This window comes from Myotis lucifugus, unplaced genomic scaffold (genome assembly GCF_000147115.1).
Source record: "Myotis lucifugus unplaced genomic scaffold, Myoluc2.0 scaffold_536, whole genome shotgun sequence".
Lineage (NCBI taxonomy): Eukaryota > Metazoa > Chordata > Mammalia > Chiroptera > Vespertilionidae > Myotis > Myotis lucifugus.
This window is the reverse complement of record NW_005871584.1, coordinates 314,202-336,356: the sequence shown is the minus strand read 5'-3', so window position 1 is coordinate 336,356 and position 22,155 is coordinate 314,202. Positions and strand designations below refer to the sequence as shown.

General features: G+C 38.7%; 1 protein-coding gene across 6 annotated transcripts in view; it reads right to left on the bottom strand.

The window, feature by feature from the left end:
* Positions 1–22,155, bottom strand: part of CLASP1 (cytoplasmic linker associated protein 1) — a 266,904-nt gene that overhangs the window by 82,972 nt on the left and 161,777 nt on the right. For 3 of the 6 annotated variants that reach the window (XM_023745324.1, XM_023745323.1, XM_023745327.1), the window contains 5 exons: positions 19,317–19,484; positions 13,424–13,531; positions 4,703–4,806; positions 2,807–2,830; positions 1,133–1,377 (listed from right to left, as the gene is read on the bottom strand). In XM_023745324.1, coding sequence (XP_023601092.1) covers positions 1,133–1,377; positions 2,807–2,830; positions 4,703–4,806; positions 13,424–13,531; positions 19,317–19,484 — 649 coding nt within the window. The remainder of the gene's footprint in view (positions 1–1,132; positions 1,378–2,806; positions 2,831–4,702; positions 4,807–13,423; positions 13,532–19,316; positions 19,485–22,155) is intronic. The other 3 variants (XM_014446407.2, XM_023745325.1, XM_023745326.1) reach the window with 3 other exon arrangements.

The following is a 22,155-nucleotide window of genomic DNA, read 5'->3' as shown; positions in this document are numbered from 1 at the left end:
CCCCACTGGGGGTTGCCTGGCCCAGTCTGGGTGAGGGGCTGTAGGGCTGTTTTCAGGCTGGCGGGGTGACTGAAGCTCCCAACTGCTCCTTTTTTTCTTTTTTCTTTTTCTATTCTGGGCCAGCTTTAGCTCTGAGGCCTCGCTGCTGAAAGCAGGTTTCTGGCCTTTACCTTCTGTATTTGATACAATGTTGCGGTCCAGCTGGCTGAAGCCCGGCTGACTGAAAGCCGGTTTCTGGGGTTTTGTTTAGCTTCTATATTTGCAACATAGTTGCTTAGAGTTGCAGCTGAGAGGCCGGCAATTCAGGCGGGGAACATTGGAGTTCGCCATCACTGGAGCAAGCAAGCCTCCCTGTTCGCTTCAGTGCATGGCTGCCGGCCGCCATCTCGGCTGACAGTTAATTTGCATAAGGATATGCTGATTAGCCAATGGGAAGGGTAGCGGAGTGACACCAATTTGCATGTTTCTCTTTTATTAGTGTAGATGGTTTGTCTATGGTGCCTTAGATTTGGTAAAATATGGTATAAAAACATACTTTTTTGGTATGTGTGTAATACCTGCTCATGTTAGAAAATTTATGAAATACAGGAACATAAAGAAAAAAAGCGAAAATATTAAATACTGTTACTATTAGTAGTCCAATTTAGTAAATCAATTCAGGATCAGTTTAGTATTTATAAGCTACATATACGCATGTGTATTAAAATTTTTTAGACTGAGACTGCTATCATCTTACCCACAACCCTAAAGTGTAATGAACCACACCAACCTGCAGAGTTTTATTTTCTTTTCTTTTTCCAAAGCAGCTGTGCCATTTTCTTTCCCTATCAACTATGAGTGACAGTTCCCAGTTTTGGTTTTCACCTAAATTGCAACCTGCACCACGATTTCTCAAATAATAGCTCCCAGCCAAATGTGAGCCATCAGGGAACCAGATGTTTTTATAAATCTAATAAACTACAGAGAACTTGCCAGATATTTCAAAATCTCTGGAACGCAAAGACTAGGTCTCGGTCACCTCAGCACCTTTGGTGCTGGAACTCCGTAGGGGCTCCACAAACGTCAGAACCCCACCACACCCCTGATGCGGACAGTATGGACTCGAAGCAGCTCACCGAGCCACTGCCCTCACCTCAGTGTTCTCTGGCTCTTCAGTAAGTTCTGCAGACCCAGAAGCCCTTCTTTCCTCTCTGACCAGTTTGAGCTGGCACAGTGGTTGAGAACTTCTGCCACATCCTCGGTCTGCCGCAGGTAATGGGGAATGCCGCCGTTCCTGGAGCCATACGAGCGCTCAGAGCAAACACTCGAGGCATCACTGTTGGCATCATCGTCAGAATACATCCCATAGGGCTCATATCTCCTCCTCACAGGCTTCTTCTGCCAGGTCCGAAGAGGGATGGGGGTGATGGAGAAAGAAGTGGAAAGATGAAATGACCGTGAGTCATCCCAAACAAATCCACCACCAACAAAGAGTTGCATGTCAAAAGATGCACATGCAGATGCAGGGCACCACACCTGCCTGTGTTTACAGATTAGGGAGTGAAAACAGGAAGGCAGATTTCTGGAAGACATAGAGAGTTATAAGCAGAGCACCTGTAGCAGAGAAAAAGAGCATGGTCTCTAGCACACTGTATGGGCTTCTTGGGTTATAATCCTGCTGCCACCACTGGCTGGCTGTGTGACTGCAGAAAGCCTCCGGCCCTTTCTGCTTTAGTTTCCCCATCTTTGAGATAATAATTACCCCCCTTACAGGCTTCTTCTAAGGATTAAATGTTGCCTGGCTGGTGTGGCTCAAGGATTGAGCTTCGACCCATGAACCAGGAGGTTCGATTCCCGGTCAGGGCACATGCCCAGGTTGCAGGCTAGATCCCCAGTTCAGGAGGCAGCCGATCAATGATTCTCACTCATCATTGATATTTCTATCTCTCTTTCTCCCTCTCCCTTCCTCTCTGTGAAATAAAAACATTAAAAAATAACAAATAAATAAATGGAATTGTATGTTAAATAACCTGGCTTAGCCACCTGACACAATGCAAGCTGTGCACCCACAGCCTCTTCCCAACCAAAAGTAATATATCTTGAGCATGGTCTATGAGTAAATTTGTTTGAATACTCATACTTCCTTAAAGTCTCAAACGGAAATGACAGTGGCAGAGTAATCTATGTACAAGGATTCCTAAATTATCTGAGCCACTTTTATTAAGGACAAAGTTTTACAGCACAAACAGGCTTCCTGTAGATTAGCATTTCTCTTACCCTGAATACAAGTTAAACCCATAAATAATACAGCAACAGCTAAATAAAATTTATAAAATTTATAAAATACAATTTAAGAGAAAAACAGTTATTTGCTTAAACTGTACAGATGTAATTTCCTAGTAAGGTGGTTTTTAGTACATCCCAAATTGCTCAGGACAGTGCTGCTCTATGCCTCATTAGTAAGCCCCTTTCACTCTCAAAAGTATGGCCACCTTACTTATCCAGACACTAGATCCCTCAAATAAGAAAAATATTGAGTATATCTAATCATGAAATAATGACATAAGAGTAGTTATAACTGGGGTTTAAAAATAAAATTAAACGCTATTGGGAGAAGGCACAGCTTTACATTAAAAATAAATACTAGAACAAATAGAGTTGCCTGACTCCACCATTAATAAAAGTGTCACCAGATTCAACAATATCATAATTCAGACCAGAATTTCTATATTGCACTACTGTTTTTGTTGCTTTCACTAGCTCCTAAAGGAAATATACTTGCAACAGAAAAAATGGAGTTGTAAAACAAATGTTAAAGCACTGGTACCTTGCTCCTGGAGTCTCCTAACAGCTGTAGGCAGGAAAATATTGAAGGATGGGGAAAAAGCATAGAGAATTATGTCAGAAGCATATGTGGGGATCATTCTTGCAACAAAAGTGTACAGCAAAACATATCTTAGCAAACCAAAAATACAGAGTAGCAAGCGATTCATATCACGTGAGATCAAGTGAGTAATAATAAAGAATGCTTTCACAATGGCATTTCCTAACCCTTCTAGCCTTCTGACAAGACCTTCCTGTGCTTGCTGTAATGCTCTGCTAAAGCTCTCCCACACCGAGGGACATCTCCTAAGTCACCATGAATTCTGTGGTCTGTCGCTGTGGTACATTCTGTCTGCCCCGAGCTTCTATCCTGTGAGGCAAGAATCGTGAACCATTTTGCGCTTTCTCTTCCGAAGCAGGACCACCGGAGAAACCAAGCAGTTCAAACAAAATTAATGAGGGCAACGTGAGTGTTAATGGAGCTAGAGCTCAGAGAAAAGCCCAAGTCAAAGAGAGCCGAGATTCAGACTCTCCAGGCCTGCTCTGCCTCCTAGAACTTTGTGCAGTCCCTCCGTAGTTCTTCAGAGAACTAAGAAACCCCCGCCTTAACTGGAAGTCCCATTTAACTAAGGATTTGGCACATCTATCTTTCCCAACCTCTGACCTCCACTGCCTAGGGTCTCTGAATAAAAAAGAAACAGAATCTAAACATTGCAACTTGGAAGGAAAAACAGCGTCACAGAATTCTGTTCCAGCTCCTGACTCTTAAGTTAAAGCCCCGGATAGAGCAATCTCCCTCAATTCCTGCGTGTGCCAGAAAAGGCCCACCTGCAGAGCAGCTCATGCAGGAGCTGGCCAGGCAGCCCTGCAGAAAGGAAAGCATTATGAGAGCAGCAAGCTGCCTGCTCACAGCCGCTTGCCAAAAAATCTGAGCAAGAACAAACGAGAGAGAGAGAGAGAGAGAGAGAGAGAGAGAGAGAGAGAGAGAGAGAAAGAGAGAGAGAGAGAGAGAGAGAGAGAGAGAGAGAGAGAAAGGAGAAAGTCAGAATCACTTGTAGCCACAAACCATACATTTTGATCACACAAAACATGGCTGAATTAAAACTTCAGGGTCTGAAAGGTGGATGCTTCCTTAGAGGAGAATAAATCTTCCAACAGCAAAGGCACAGCCAGAGGTCAGACAGTTCTAAAGAGAACCTAGTTTAATGCTGAGCGCACCAAACAAAATACCCACGCGGCTGTGCCCCTACTTGCTGAAATGGATCTTTAGAAAGCACCTTGACCACTAGCAGACTCTATTAAGGACCTTTTTGCTATAACCATGAATGTAAGGGCCTCTCAGCACTTCCTATTGTTTTTTAGATATTACATTATAAGGATGCAAAAACATATTCCACCCGTGCTTGATAGCCTCAAAGGGCTCATCTTAAACTTGGGGGAAGTTTCCATATATAATGACTTACAAACTCATTTTTAAGAACAAACAAACAAAAAAGCAAAGTGATATGGAACAACTAGTGAGGCAATGGAATAAATGCAGATTTTCAAACCACAAACTCTATGACCTAGTATAATAATTTTTTTTAGGTTATGCCATCAAAGCTTGTAAAGCAATAGAAGCAATAGAATGGGGAAAAGATGCTGAAAAAAAGAAAAAAAAAAAAGACACCCAATGACATCAGAGAAGCCCAATGTCATCATAACTTCCTCGCCACTGAGGAGCACAGAAGAAATACTTGATGCTAATAATTTCTGTAAGGCCACCTTTCACTTAAACCAGTAATATAAATTTACCCAACTTAAAGAGTGTCAAGGTAACCTGATTTGGAGGCACTTTTCTGTTAAGACAGAATAATTCGGATGAGTAGTCAGAGAGACGGACAGGCACTGTGACTCTTACCAAAGCGTCAGCAACAGCAGCTTCAAGATCTGTGCTTGTGCTTAACACGCGCATGGCATTCACAGAACCCGGTATTCTTCCTGCCTGGCCAAGCCCAAACCGGTCTATTTAAAAAACAAAAGCAAAAGATATGTCACTTTAATTCACATTTTCTCAATTTCTTTGCAAGGATCCCTCCCTCTTCTCACCTACAGAACAGAGGCTCTGGAAACTGCCCAGCCCATTTAAATACATTGGACTTGGAGTTTTAGCTACATTTGTTTCCCAGTGACAGAGGGTAGACTGTTCGCAGTTAGTACCATCGTGCCACAAAGCATCCTGACAATTGAAATGGTTCTTTAATGATATTTTATTTTTGAAAAGTGCTGAGATATAGGAGAGAGCAACTTATTATATAGAAGGGAGCAGAGCTATGGGTTGAGTCTCTCAATCTGTTTAGCATTCCCTCTAGAGCAGCGGTTCTCAACCTGTGGGTCGCGACCCCTTTGGGGGTCCAACGACCCTTTCACAGGGGTCGCCTAAGACCATCGGAAAACACATATATAATTACATATTGTTTTTGTAATTAATCACTATGCTTTAATTATGTTCAATTTGTAACAATGAAAATGCATCCTGCATATCAGATATTTACATTACGATTCATAACAGTAGCAAAATTAGAGTTATGAAGTAGCAACGAAAATAATTTTATGGTTGTGGGTTACCACAACATGAGGAACTGTATTAAAGGGTCGTGGCATTAGGAAGGTTGAGAACCACTGCTCTAGAGCAAGCATGTCAAACTCGCGGCCTATGGGCCACATGTGGCCCACAACAAATATTTTTGTGGCCCAGCCAATATAAACATATGTAAGAAACGTTTTAATAAAAATTTTGTAACTTAAATTTTACAATATCCTGTTATACATAATTATTAATAACGAAGTACAATGTTCGCTAATGACTGATTACTATAATCGTGTTGCTTTCATTTCCCTTACGTGCCTTATGCCCAGGCGCACCATTTATCTCCACTAATACCAGCAGCAAATATTTTAGCAGCCGACTGCCACGTCATTAGTCTTGGACTGACTTATTTGGCACAACAGGAAATATTTCATTTTCGGAGAACAAAAAAAAAATAGGTTTATTTGTGTTACGCTTATTAATTTGTGCAGTTATTCAGTGTCTGGTAAGTTAATGTTCAAGAAAAAGTATTAATTTTTATTAAAATGTTCTATTATTTTATGTTAACGATTACTCATTTATTTCAGCCCTTTGTATTCAGCATGTCTCTATCGAAATAAACCTACGTTTCTATGAAAATTGAAGTTTTTATTTTTTTGAGGCCCACATAAACTTAAACCTTGTTTATTTGGCCCGTGTTAGCCTTTGAGTTTGACATGCTTGCTCTAGAGCAGTGGTTCTCAACCTTCCTAATGCCGAGACCCTTTAATACAGTTCCTCATGTTGTGGTGACCCCCAATTTCATTGTTACAAATTGAACATAATTAAAGCATAGTGATTAATCATAAAAACAATATGTAATTATATATGTGTTTTCCGATGGTCTTAGGTGACCCCTGTGAAAGGGTCATTCGACCCCCAAAGGGGTCGCGACCCACAGGCTGCTCTAGAGTCAAGTGGCCCTGAGGTTTGGTCAAACTAATTAGGACGCTTCAAGGTTACTGTGGCTGCAGATAAATGAGTTCTAATGCAATGTGCAATAGTCAAAATTTAAAACAAATGTATTCAGTTGATCACTGTGCAAATTTTCATCAGTGTCAATACTATTTAACTATTATTAATTAAACTCAATTAATTTTAAGCATATGTTCATCATAATTCCTGTATCACCAAAGGTTATTTAAATAAATGTATTAAAATTCTTTAATAATCACCACAAAAGCTAGCATTGCAACTGCAAAATATTAATAATTAAGATAATATTGTATACATTTTTCCTGAGTCCCTGAAAGGGTTTTTAAATGATAGTCTTTATACATGTGGACAAAATGGATAGAATCCAAAAGATTTAAAACAAATTTTACAGTTCAAACAACTATTCTAAGCTTGCTAATGATCATGGACAATGAAAACTAGCTTTTTAAAGTCCTTTACATTACATTTGACCAGCCTTCCTTAAGAAGTACTGAGATTTAAACTATAATAGAAGGTCCATGTAAATTATACTTCACAGGTATATCACACTAGTTTCTTATTTAAAATGCTAAGATATATTTTTTAAAAAAGCTTTGGAAGAAATGTCAAGATAAAAAATGCTTTCTTTTTATTAACATATACTGGACAAGGAAAATCTCTGTTACTAGCCATATAAAGCATTTACAATAAAAGGAAAACTAGTGTTTGTTTTAAATAAATTGATCTTTCCTATAAAGTGATATATAAAATCTTACAAATAAGATTTTAGATATATAACAAACATCACCTACAAAGCCGGTGAACTTTAAAAGTGAAGTGTTATTTAACGCTTTTAAAATGCCAGTTTCAAAACATTACATCTTCCATCACCACAGAAAGAAAAAAAATGTAAACAGTGCTAATCAAAAAAGTTATACAGTCATGAATTTTTATATAGAAACAAAAATTGTATGTTATACTATCCCCTTTTTTAATGCACTTGCTGATTATACTGAATGTCACCTTAGACATTTAAGGCAATTTAATGTGCCATATAAACTATAGAGAAACCACAAAACAATTATATCTACGTACTTATATAGATATAAATTACCAGTTGAAATATGAAACGAGTATAAATTTGAGATTTATTTTGCACAGTTTCATAAATGATCTTTGTTCATTTTTCCCCCATTAAAAAAGGGTAGATAGTAAGGGATTTATGAATAACAGAATGAAAGTAATTGAGTTAAAAGCCATTTAAAAATTACCAGCATGAACTTAAAAACGAAGTCTACATAAAATAAAATAAGGAATTAGATCTCATGCCAGCAGTTCTTGCTCAAGGGATAATACTGATTTTTCAGACACAAAATTAAAACTAAAAGAACAATGCAATTAATTAATCTTGCTTCCCAAATGCACACAGCTTTGTCACACAGTGTCTGCAGCTCATTCTATATGTATCAGAGATCACTGAATTCCAAGTCTTAAGAGGAAATGTTTGGATCTAAGCAGAATTGTAAGCCTTTTATTTCAACCAGAGAAAACTCTATTCTGCATTCTCGCTGCTCTGATACTATTATGAAGCTCCATTTCTAAGCGATGGATACAGATGACTGTACCCAGTCTGGCCCATAACCTTCAGGGGAATGGGAGAGCATGTATTTTAAAAATGCATACCTGGTTTCATTTAGAGGAGGAACAAAGAAAATATCTAACTCAGTGAATTGGTCACAGTTATCACTTGTGACTTAATAAGATTATGTCTTACTCAATACTGTAGTTATTAGGGTTTCTAGTATCTGAAAATGATGCCAATTAAATCTGGCAAACTGATATATATATATTATTGTATGCTTACTTTTGCCCCAATGGCTAACCAGTGAAGTTTTGGTATTGTCAAAAAGGGGCCGAGATGAAAAAAGCTTGGGGACCAAAGGCAGCAAAAGCTACCACTGGCCTGACGATGTTATCTGAATCATGATCTTCTTTTTCCATAGAAGTGTGAGGACATTCCATTTATAATTTTACGTATGACCGACTTTGGTAACTAAATAGTACCTCCAAATTAGAACTTGACACTAACTAACATTAATAATCATCAATAATCATCACTTTATTGGGAGTAAAGACTTGGGAGATGAAAGACTCTGTTGGATAATATTCATACTCCACTCCCTAAAGTTTGGGTGCTTTCCTGGGGGAGGGAGCAAAAGAGGGTGAGAAGTGCCCCCCCCCCTTTTGCTTTGCTTCGTTTTAACATAAATACGAACACTGGAGAAATAATGTTGTCAAACAAGCTATAAAGCATCTACAGCCTATTAACAGAACCATAAACATTCAACAACTTAAAAAAATTCAAGCACATTGGGGGGTGGGAGGGATGAAGTGCATACATGCCAAGTGCTAGCCAACACTGATGAAAACGAATGTAAAATGAGTGCGGAACTAGAAGAGATGGAGAAGCCGAGGCATGCAGTTAGCACTTGTTCACCTGACTGCCCGACAGAGTCAGCAGTGGAGAGAGCGCTAGTGGACCTGGAATGCCGGCGAGAGGCTGCAGGTAAAAGGAATGGTGACACCCACAGGATTAACACAGAGGTACCGAGACAGAACGCCACAGTCCAAAGGAAATGCAGCGACTGCCGCCACGGGCCGCGTTTTCTCATGAAAAGAAATGGTGCTACATATGAATGGATAGCAAGGGCCAATCCCTAAATTCCACGGCTGCTGGCTCTCAGGCAGCTCTTAAATACATAGGCACTCAAAGGCCCTCTGTAAGGCATTCCTTATGGATCAACGAATTCAGACTCCAGGTGGATCTTTATTCCATGAAGCCTCTATCAGCCATTATGAAATATGCAACATGAAGTACATCAGGAGTCACCAGCACCGTCTGAATCCGAGTCGAACAGCAGGATGGATTCACTCAGCCCACAGGATGTCTCATCAGTATGTGATGCACATGTAACCATGCACCAAAAACAAAAGAGAATTTATAATGTCATCTGAACACAAACAGAATGAATCACAAGAAGAGGGCTCAACAACTGGACTTCCATCCTCCCCAGTCAAACGTTTGTTGTTCTGTTGCATGGCTATCCTAATTAATGAATTTACTTTTTAATTATTGAAAATTTAGTTTTAAGTTTAAATGGCCTTCCTGGGAGAGGCATTTGCAGTACCACGGTATGAACACTGCCTCTGTAATCCAACTGGGGGCAAAATCCTGGTTTGATCTGGAAGACCTCGCGCAAAGTACTTAACATCTCTGTGTCTCCGTTTCCTCATCTGTAAAATGGTGCTGATAACGGTACCTACCTCTTGGGAGTTAAGAGAATTAAGAGCTCATACATACAGCACTAAACACAATGCCAGGCACAGAACAAACAGTGGTTAAAAGTCACCGTAGTGGTGCTGGTCGTGGCAGTAATAGTGAAGAGTGAATTCCAATGCACATCTATACATTAAATATTGTTTCATTAGCAAGTATTCATAATAAGCATATTAAGTCATCAATCGGAGGAAATGCATGCTAAACTACGTCCTCGTGGAGACAATGACTTTTACAATTAATTATGAAATTTAGACTTGATTCAAACATGAATTTTTTTACCAGAGTGCCATCCAATATGTGGCTTTTCTTTACCTCAGAAAAACCAAACAAGATAATATGCTTCTATCCATTACTCTGGAAAGAACATGATGACTGCACCCCAGAAAGCCCCTCAGTTTAACAGTAATACTGAGCAGAGTTACTTCTCACACACACTGGGGTGCAGTGTCCTGCACACGTCAACATTCACTGTCATCAAATATCAAAACATCTCCAGTACAATTTATTCATTAAAGACCATGTCACTTGATGAAATGCACATATTGGTGGTGTATGTGGTATTAAACAGCAAAGGCTACCTACCTGGTCAATGAGGACACATTTTTATCATCTTACAAAAAGAAAACTTAAGAATTCCTAATTCTTCAAGAAGCACAAAAATAAATCAGCAATCTCTAAAACAGATATTACAAAATAGTCCCTTTACTCAAATAAGGAAGATGGCAAAATGTTTTTTTAGTCTGAAGCCAAATAATCATTTCATTATACAGGTTGATCAGAATCACTTAATAGTTTAAACTAAAAGTAGCTTTTAAGGAATACATGATCTAAATGTTTCTTATAAAGTGTCCTTTGGTTCTATTTCAATAAAATATTTTATAGTAAATCTGTCGTGTAATGAATCCTTTGTCACAATCTCAGTAAATACCGGACAATGGAATCCAAGGTGAAACCATTTACCTCAAAGTCTTATTTACAAATGCTAGAGCCCTTAATTTCACTTAAGTCTTGTCATTATAACTATATAAATACATACTCATACCATTAAAATGGCCCAAACAATCTAGTTATAAAAATGCAAACTTAAAGCCAATATACAGTCACATAATTACCTTCACCCCACACCCTTTTTGGAAAGTGAAAATTGACCATGTGAGTTGATACAAAGGGGCACTAACACACAATCTCGCTTATTTATAAAGGGGGTGGGAAATAATTGTTTAAGTGGATAAGAAAAAGAAGAACCCTTCACATTCTTTGAAGGGTGTAGTAAGTTCCCCTGGGGACAGCAACCTCCTGGGACTTATCTACGAATCCCCAGGTCCTAGCCCCAAGCCTGGAAATCTCGATTCAGAGCCCCGCTGAGCTCTTCCCTTTGCCTAAGCCTGCAGAGGCCTCACAGACAGCATTTAATACATTACAGAGAATAAATGAAACATGTGCTGGTTTCAACTGAGGCAGGGTAACAACCAAGCTTTGAAATCAGACCTGGATTCAAACCCAGACCTCTGCATAGCTGTGTGACTTGAAAAAGTGGCTTATCTTGATTGAACCTGTGTTGCCATCCATAACAGAGGGTGATACCTATCCGAGGAACCATGAGGGATTAGGCTCAGCATGGTGCCAGTACACGTGAGCGCTGTTGTTCCTGTGTAACAAAAGTTTATAAACAAATTTAACCCATGGAGGGAAGCAACGGGCATGGTATAAAAGTTCATCTGAAAAGATGGTACTACTGCCTGACCACCACCGAAGACACATGCCGATGCCGGAGCCCATTCGGAAGGGAAACAGCTGCACCCACGTCGTCTGCCTCAGTGGGAGCAACATGCATTATGCCCCCTGGGCTGTCACCAGACACAGAGCAGATCCCTTTGCCAAAGAAAGTGAAGACAGACTAGCTCACTCAGCTCCTCGGGGTTTGACTGGGACCTCAAGAGAGCAGTGCAACCTGCCTGGTCCAAAGACCACAAGATGTTACACAGGCTGCGTCCATGGACAAGAACAAAAGTGCCAGGATGTGTATGGAATAAAAAGACTGAATTGCCTCTAAGAGACAAAGTGGCCAGTAAACAGACTGACTTGTTCACTTATGTAACCAGTTTTCTAGAATAGCGGTCGCCAACCTTTCGGACCTCATGGACCACCAGTGGTCCTCAAACCACCGATTGGTGACCGCTGTTCTAGAAGGTCAAATAGCGAGCAGGATATACAGAAATAAATTCTTAACTTAAAAGGAAAAGTCACCAGTTCACTCAGAAAAAGCCCCACCACTGCTGCCCTTGACTGGTTGGGAAATCTGATCTGTCCCTCAGATTGCTGGGAAAGGGCTGACCGCACCAGGCAAACTGCATTCCTCCCGGGCACCTCACCAGGTCGCCAGGGCCATCCAGCAGGGCTTCTGCATCTGTTACCTGCTCTTCCTCAGAACTCCATAAAGGACAAGGGGTCGTAAAGGAATATATCTAGACTTTGATTATTGATACCGACTGGGGGGGAAAGATATTGGGAAGCAGTGTATGACATTAGAAGGCACTAAAACAACTACTAAGACCTTATGCTTTTGACATTTTTATATTTAAAAGACCAGTGACTCCGAGTGAAAATAACAGACCCCTGCCGTCCCCAGTTCCATGTAACACTCGGGCCCTTCCTTATAAGCGATTTCTGCCGGCTTATCAAAAGGAAAACATGCAGTTGTACCGCACTTCACATGACAAAGGACTGAGACACAATTACTGAAGAATACAAACATTTCTTTTATGTGCTGACAGACGACTTTGGGGATTAATAATTTGCGTTACATAAAAAAGTAATTTATATGCCCATATTAGAGAAAGGCAGAACTATTAAAGCTAAAAAGAAAAGGTAAATAAAATATCCTATAATGGATACATTTTTCCCCTTGTTTTCCTGAAGCCTAGAAACTGTTAAAATACAAATTCTGGATACAAGAAAAACTGAGGGTGGGATGGGGAATGAAGAGCCCCAGCTGGGGCCTGGCTGGTGACCTGGGCACGGTGCTTACACCACCTCATGACCAAATATTGTAATTTTTTGTCCTGGGACAGCATCAGGCCACAGACATTAAACCGCCTCTTGAGGTCAGGAAACATGAAACTATCTAATGAACAAGAAACATCAGGAAGTTTTGCATTGAGCTATATACCTGAGTAATTTATCAAAAAGCTACTTTCAGAATGCTTGGATAAAAGCTTTGAAATGACTCCGTTAACAAAAGCATGGCTAGTATCCTCATTCATGCTGCTTTTTAAATTACTGTCATCATCCCGAAACTGAGCACATTTACTGTCCTAAACATGATCGTGTTTTTATATTTTTTTCCTTCTTGGAATTAAACCACGTATGGCCCAATCTCTGGCAAAATTAAACACAAATTGTAGAAATTCAATGAGTAAGAATAAACTCTGCATTAGCTCTACTTTCAAGCAGCAATGAACTTGGGCTAAGCTTCATCTTATGTTAGAAATGAACACACGGATGAGCTTGCCCGGCGAAGTGGCCATAAGTAACAGCACAGACTGAAGTGATGCTTTTCCTCTAATACTGAAAAACTGGAAAGGCTCCAAACTTAAGCATGCAGAGGGGGACAACAAAGGGTGGCTAAGGAAGAGGAAAGGAAGAAGAAAGGGCCACAGGACAGCAGGAGGGAAAGCAGGTCATTCCCTGGCAGTGTCCGGGACAGCATCTGGAGCAGGGACAGGATGCTCCGAGAGCCAGCGCCTCCGTGTACTCACCCAGTGGAGGGAAGCCCCGAGCAGGGCTTGTATCTCGGCTGCTCTCACGGCTGGTATCGCGGCTGCACCCCTGACTCATGCTGGGTCGAGGGATACGGCTGCTCCGTGCTAGTGTGCAGCATGAGGGGTTTCAGAGAAGGTGAACAAGTTTAATGAAGACAGAAAAACTCACAAAATGTCAGTCACATTCCATTAACGTAATCACGACATTGTCCTGATGACTGAGCATGTACCCCTGCTACGTCTCCTGACGGCCGTGCCAACAGCAGGAGCTTTGGACAAAAACTCAACTATGCTCTATGCCTCAGAAAGCTGTGAATTTTGGTGTGAAGGTAAAATAGCACCTCAGTGTAAAAAATGGCATCCAAAGAGCAAACTGGCATCAGAAAATAAAAGCTCTGTCTTTTAGAAATGATCGTTTTTATGGCTTTGGCAAACTTCTTTCTCCACTGGAGGGTAAAGGACCAAAGCCATTTCCATGTGCACTGGGTTCTCAATTTAGGTTGAAAAACAGAATAAGGGTCCTGGGCACTGCCATCCGTGAACTTAACTAATTGACAGCCCACCTCTCCCAGCCGGGCCTTCTTTACAAAGGGAAGCCCTCTGGACTGACAGCTAGAGAACCTGTGCACTTAAGAGAGTGCGTAGACGTTCAAACACACTTCACTATCGAAACCAACAGAGAGAGAGAGCTGGGACTGCTGTCCCTTTTTACTGGTCCCGACATTAATTCCTGCTTTTTCTATGGGAATCAAAACTCGGCCTGCGGTCCTTACTCAAGCACCTTCACCTCTCCAGCCTTACACAGTCTAATAGTGATGGACTGATAACCCAGTCTCTGCACCATGAGATCCCTCCACTGACCTGAAAATGGCCAATTACTTTATGATTATCTACAGATAATGTTATTATACTCACATTATAAAACACTGAACACACAATCACATAAACAGCATAAGGTTTCTAATATAACCTGGCTATAAAATCACAGAAAAGATCACTATGCCCTTATTTTTCATTTTATTTTGAGAAAACAGAAATACAGTACTGGAAAAGTATTTGGAAACACCCTGACATATTGCAGGCATATAACCACCAATGTCACAGTGGATGGGGACAACAAATATCTCCATCTTGCGATCTATTCTTCTGGACTGGGTAGAAATGCCTTCTTTAGAAATTTTGGAAAAAATAAACTTGATCCACTGATGTAAAAACATGGCTGTTTTCAGATCAATGCATCAATGAGCATAACCTATTTATTTGAAAGCAAAGGTATGTTTACTGTATGGCCAAACCACAACAAGAATACCTTACAAACCAGAACTGTGAAGCCCTCGATAAAGACTACAAAGGTAGAAAAGCAACCAACTTCCGACTGTGGTCTTTCTCGGGGCTAGAGTTCAATTAGACCCGAAGGCTGAGTGAGTGGTGTCCAACGGCTCAGGGCTGCAGTGGCGAGCACAGGAATGCAATCTAAGCAACAGTCAAAACAGAGTTGCATCTGGAAGTCTCTAGTAATTCCTAAATTCTCCTTCATCTTGCCAGTGACATGGCGCACTGAGTTTCCACTCAAAGTAGCAGTATGTAATCAGCAATGTTTGAAAACATTCTGAATAGCTCCTACAATGAGGGCAAAACCAGCAGGTGCTAAAACTCTTAAAAAACAACAACTAGGGAGTATCCGCTGACACCGCCAATATATGACAGGCTGCATAGAACCTACAAAGAAGCACTGCTTATGCTGAGGATCGACACTGCATCCAATTCATGCAGCGACCTCGCAGTGCCACGCTCACTCACTGGCCCGGCCACTGCGCTCCCCTTAGGAAGGCTAGGGAGAAAGTTGGCATTTAAAGAGCACGGTACTGTGAGGTGAGGCACACATGGTAATACTTCTGGCTCCCCAAGGAAAGGCACACATGAACATATTGTCTGCTGCACTGCCTACTCCAAAACTCATAGTCAAAAGTAATAGAAACAGTCCCGATAGTTTTTAACATATGTCATGCTTAGCTCAGCATTTTCTTAGAGTTCTTGCCCAATTACTTCTGAAATTCTACCCAGCTCTCACTCCCTCCCTTAAACTAACATACATGCTGCAGCAATGGGAAATCTGCTTTCCCTGCTTTGTGAAGACAATAAAGGGATAGATATGATCTGAAACAATGTGCGCAATTCTTAGTAAGGTTTAGCCTCCTAGTACTTCACCAAGAGGAAGTTCCTTCGCGCATCCATGTTGCCTGGCTCCTTTAACATATGGCTAGTAGTAACACAGAAGAATTCCGTTTACGATTTTGTAAAAATCTTCCCATATGGTTGCTCCAAACCTCATTAAAGCACCTCTAGTGGTGACATCAACAGTTTAAATGTTGGATAATTTAAAACACTTATAATACCTCCTCCAGAGACCAATCTATAAGAAGGATTTAAAATAAGTACATAAATAAATCATTTTTACGAGGACTAATTAATTAGGTGGTAAAAACCAAAAACAATACACCAAATCAACTTGCCTTTGTATCGAGTGCCCAAAGGGGACATTCCATGGGAGCACAGGGAGGAGAAGGCCCGCAGAGGAAGAAGCGATCAACATACTTGCTATCTGAACGCTCTGAAGCGGCGTTCTTAGGCAGCTCCGGCGTCCTGTGCTCACACGAATTGCTGGGAAGCCTTGAGAAACTATTTGATTGTTTTTCATTTCCTGAGAGATGCTTTATTCCACCTTTATAGTGTTTTAAGGGTAATCCTGACCTTTGCCTTTTAAGGAAGAATTCTACCAGAACTTGGAGTACAAGAGGAATAATGAAAAGTACCAGAAATTAAGACATAAACTATCTCCCTAGTCTAGATATTATTATGTTTTAGTCTTGCTCACAGTAGTCTAATTTAACTGCTGGAAGTTAATTATTAATTTTTAATTCTTTCAAACTATTTTAAAGCAGAGAGTGTAAAAGTATTTTAAACATATACCCACAGAATGTAAACTGCAAAAATTCAAATCTTTCTTTTAGCCTTTTTAATAGATGAGCAGGAGAAGAAAAAAAACAAAGGCAAGCTTCTAAAATAGAATTGCTATGAATGTCAGCTACTTATGTGACTTTATTATTAATCAAAAATAGAATAAAAGACAAAAATGAAATAAATTCACAAATAGTATATTCTTCTATTTTGGTTGAATAGTTTATGAAGGAATAAATTGCCAAGAAAAGACATGGTATCAGGGTTTTATTTGGTTTCTTTGCTATTTTACTGGAATTGCATCCTATTTTGCTTAAGTAAATACTAATGAAAAAGAGCTTGGGTATCATTTTTATCACAGATGAGAAAAGAAAATTTACTTAAGAAATATTATTTCAAGCAAAAAAAAAAAATATAGCTGAACCAAACATAATTTGTAGATAACTAAAAGCAATTCTCAATGCAAATTATAAGCCTACCTTAGCTATAATTAAAATTACTAATTAGTTTGGGAATTATATAAAATATTCTTAAAAGATGATCCCTCTTATTTTGAATATTTATATTCAAAGTTGCTATGCAATAAACAAAATATTTAGATACACAGGCATATACCCAGTATATACTAAATGATCACAGAAATATACAACCTATTACTGAAAAAAATGCTAATATATCTGACATCCTATGAACTGGAATCTCTAAGATTATCACAGGCAGAAATGGGAAGATACATTTTATTCATATATGGATCTTTATTTCTGTGTGTATGTTCTTATTCTCCCAATGTGCAGATATTTAAATAAAATACCTATTTTATTCAGAATTATATGTATGACCTCAAAGCTTGACATATAACTAACTGATTCCCATGATGATCCAAAGGAGGGAGCATCAAGGAAATAATCTGCTTCAAAATAATGTTTTAAATAAAAACTCTTCGGAAGGAAGTGGGCTCCTATTTAGTTCTTACTGATGGATGATGTTTCATAGTACCTCTTTTAAAAGCTTATTAAATGTGGTCTTTTCAACTATCCATAACACAAACTTCATAGTTAAGACCATGGAAAATCAGGTCCTAAAGTTATGTTAGATGACTAAAGTTGATTTATTTTCCAATTTCAAGAAGGTAAAAATGGCGTCCTTAATAAATAAAGTAAAATCTCCCCCACCCCTAATTTAAAAGTATGACTCTAATCTGGACTGCCAAAACATCCTATGAATTTAATTAACTATGGAAAAAAAACAGCTTAAATCTTCACACCCAGATTTGAAATCAAATGCATTTTTTAAACAAAACCAGATCCAAACACACATGTTAGACTATCAACTCTGAAATTTATATATTCCAGCCATGATTATTTTCTCTAATTTTACCCACATTACTTGTTATTACTGGATCCAAATAACTTGTCAGCTCAGACAGCATGCTATGTAATGCCACTTTATGTTGACATTATGTAGAATTAACTAATTAACTAACCACTGCTTGGTTACATTTCTCACCTGCTTTGGAAATGTTAGTCAAATCCTATGCATTCTACTTCTTACATATCTGCCTCTGCCTTCTCTTAGCTCAGGTAGCTTTCAAGGACTTTCATGAGCTGGATGCTAAGAGCCCCTCTGCCCTCATCTCCCACCCCACCTTAACCAACTTCCGTTATTGTAGCCAAATATGAATTACTTGTGTTACCCAGGATGCACTATGCTCCCGCTTGTCTGACTGCTGCTGCACATGCTCCTCTCTGCCCTACAGCATCTTTCTCCTCATCTCCCCACCTTATACTTCACCACAGTAGGTTCTACTCTGGGGAACCTCTCCTAGCAGGAACTAAGGAAGAAATGGGGCACACTGCTTTTCTAGGACAATTCTTGCTTTCAAGTAAAACTGTGACTGAGCAGAAACTCAGCCAGACATCTTGGTGCAGTGGTAGCAAGTACTATGGGATTCTGAGGACTTCCACGCCACGGGAAGCGAGCTGAAGGATCCCAGAGGGCCACGTCATCGTATTTGTTATACTCTATACATTTTCACCTCTAAGACCGTAAGCTATTTGAAGTCAGAAGTTCAATCTATTTCATTTACTTCCATTCCTGAAGTCTAACAAAGTACATTGCACATCACAGTAAACATTCAAGTAAAAGTTGTTAAGGAGATAAATGAATAAGAAACATAAGCCCATAAGACTAAAAAATATAGCACTGATTTCACATTAATAGATTTTTACCCTTAGAAAGCAGGTAAAGACATAGAGTTTGAACATACATTTTGCATAATATGTTACAACAGACTACTACCTTTTATATTAAAAAGCAGTGTACAATTAGATTTTTAATAGAGGTAAAAGGTCTATACAGTATTACAATGAAACTTGATACTACAACACAAAAACAAATACTACATACTTCATTTCCATCTAGTCCTGGATTTTATGTTTGAACAATACTATGGCAAAAGTAAGTATATATATTTTTGACTATTTTCACCAATTAGATTAGAGAAGATCAGAATCAAAATAAATGTGGACCCTACAAATTGTTTTTGAAATTTTAGGTTAATAGCTACTTAGTAGCTACTTAGTGCTAATCAGTGAAAAGCAACATTGCTTCTACGTGTACAGTAGAAAACCCTGCCCATTCCCCCAATTCTAATATTTTGCAAAATGACTCAAAAAAACGAAAACCCACAACGACACAATTCTTCCTCATCAATCTGAAATGGTAAGCCCCACACACTTTTCAGTTATAACTGAAACCTGAACATGCCATAATCTATAAAAAGCACAAATCAAAATGTCTTTTTAACACGGGCAAAATGGCATCCTCCATTCAAAAACAAAGCTCTATTTGCCACATTAGAAAAGGTATTGGATTATGATAAAAATTCTGACCAAGTTGGAAATGGTGTTCCAGGGTCTTGGAGAGTCCTTACCTAGTCCTATTCGGTTTGGACTTGTTTCTCGGCTACATCCCTGACTTCTGGGAATCTTGCTTCGTTTTTCTGAAGGGAGTGTCACAGGCGGGCCTCTTGAGGAACCCCCAGCAAGGCCACTATAACCACTTCCCAACAATTTCCCTGGAGAACTCGACCGGCTGCCAGCTAAAAATGAAGCAAAACAAAATTGAATAATGGATATAATCAGGGAATAAATGATAGTATTTCAGAAACCAGTTTATACATTAATTTGGATCAAATATAAAAATAGCTTTGTAGTTGGTGTTAGTACTAATTTTTTTTAAACATTAGGAGCATGAAAGAATATTAAAGTATCATAAAAGAATATACATGGACAGTTACTGGTGCCGTGCAACAAAAATAACTGCAAAACTTCTGACTCAAAAAGCAGGATGAGTACAAATAGCCTCCCTGTTCCACAGAAAATTACTAGAAATAATCTCAATGGCATTTATTTAGTGTTTTGTTCTTTTTTTCTGTGACAGTTGATATGCCACAATTTTTAAGTATAACTGCTGGAAAAGTATAAATGTTAACAAAAATTTCTTAAACAGTCGTGATAGAAAATGGATTCAAGAGAACTCTATTAATTTAACAATTTGAAGAAAAGGGAGAAGGGGAAGAAATAAATAGAAACATGATTAAAAAATCACAAAAGAAGATGCTAGGACTAAGCTCAAATATATCAGTGATCATAATAAATGTGGCTGTGCCCTAGCCGGTCTGGCTTAGTGGGTAGAGCAGAGTGAAGGGTCCCGGGTTCAATTCCGGTCAAGGGCACATGCCTGGGTTGCGAACTCGATGGGGGGCACGGGGGGCGGGGGGGCATGCAGGAGGCAGCTAATCAATGATTCTCTCTCATCATTGATGTTTCTATCTCTCTCTCCCTCCCTCTTCCTTTCTGAAATCAATAAAAATATATTTTTAAAAAATCTTAAAAAATAAATGTGGCTAGATTAAATTCACCTATTAAAAGACAAAGATGTTTGGGTTGGCTTTAAAAAAATAAAAGTCAAATGTATGTTGTTTATAAGAAACAACAACATACCTAAAACAACAAAATAGAGTAAAACACAGCATTAAAAAAAGAACAAAGGATATATTATATTGATAAACAAATTGTCCATGAAGATATAATAATCATGAACCTTTATGCTCCAAATAACATAGCTTTGAAATATAAAACATAAAACTAAAAATACAGGAAGAAATGGAAAAAGTCCTAATTATGAATATACCACTCAGAAAGACTAATAACCACTAAAAAAATAACATAACTCACAGAAACTGACAGAGTAGTCAAAATTATACAGACATATATAAACACTTTCCACAGACACAAGTGTAACTCAACAAACGGAATACACGTTTTTCACCTTTACACATGTACTACAAAAACCAACTGTATACTAAGCCTCAAAGGAAATCTCAAAAACCTACAAAAGTAGCAGCCATATAGATCACATTCTCTGAGATGTATGCAATAAATTATAAAATAAAAACAAATGATATGCTTAGTAATTTTTATTATGGCTAAGTGACTAGATACCTAAATAACCATTTCTTAGGGTCAAAATTATCCATACACCCAAATGACAGTAATTTACTTAGATCATCTGCTTAAGTACAGAAGGCAATAAAATTCTAAAACAAAGTGCACATTATTATTTACCAGAGTAACGATGAGCCAAAGGTAGAACCTTCGAAATAACACTTAACTGGAAATTACACACACACACACACACCATTCAAATGAATCATTAAGGTGCATACTCACAAAATTAGTACTCTATAATGATTTAACTATAATTTAAAGTGAAATTCATTGCAAAAATCACAAGTACACATTACCATGAAGAAGCCACCTCATGATCCATTCATTTTGCCCATAAAATTTGAGCATACACATAAACCATTAAGCTATGTAAAAGGAAAAAGAAAACCTATTTCAAATTTTAGATTTTAACATACAGAAAAAATGCAGAAAGATTATTTAAGCTCATAATATAAAAATTAATATTGTGCAAGGAACATGGGTGAGAGAGAATGAACAAAACAACAAACAAACAAGAAGAGAAATGGCTTACCACCAGCAGGATTAGCAGATCTGGATCCTTGATTATGAGAGCAGACCAAAGAACAGGCAAGAAGTGGATTAAAAGACAATAACACAATACAGAGGTCAGCATGCAAACACATGTCTTTGTTCACAAACTATCTTTTTCTAGTTCTTAATCCTCCTAGTCTACTTTGTACTCATGTTGATTTTCTATGTCACACTATTTAGCATTATTTCTGGTCTGTACATGGAACACTTACAAACCCACAATATGCCAGGCACAGTGCCCGACGTATGGGATGCAGAGAAGAGTAAGAAAGTGATGACCTTCTGGGAGTACATCTGCTCTCTGGCTCCCAGCAACCTGAGGGAAGTGACGTATCAGTGCATCACTGCCACCTAACAGGGCTCACCACCAGGAGTGCTCAATAAGCAGCAACGAATTAAAAAGAGCTACTAACAGTTCACCGGAGTGCCTGATGCCAAATCCTCAAATATGTAATATTAATCCTCTAAGATTTAAAGCTTCAAATATTTAAAATACGTGAACTGTTAAGAGCCCTAAATCTAATATTAATAAAATCTACGTACTATTAAACCAGGACTCTGAATGCTAGTATATCTATATTTGTTATATATATATATATATATATATATATATATATATGCTCATATTTTCTTCCTATCAAAATTATTTTTAAAAAATATTTCATTTCTATTTACCACTTTATCTCCTTTTTCTGATCTTATGTTTTT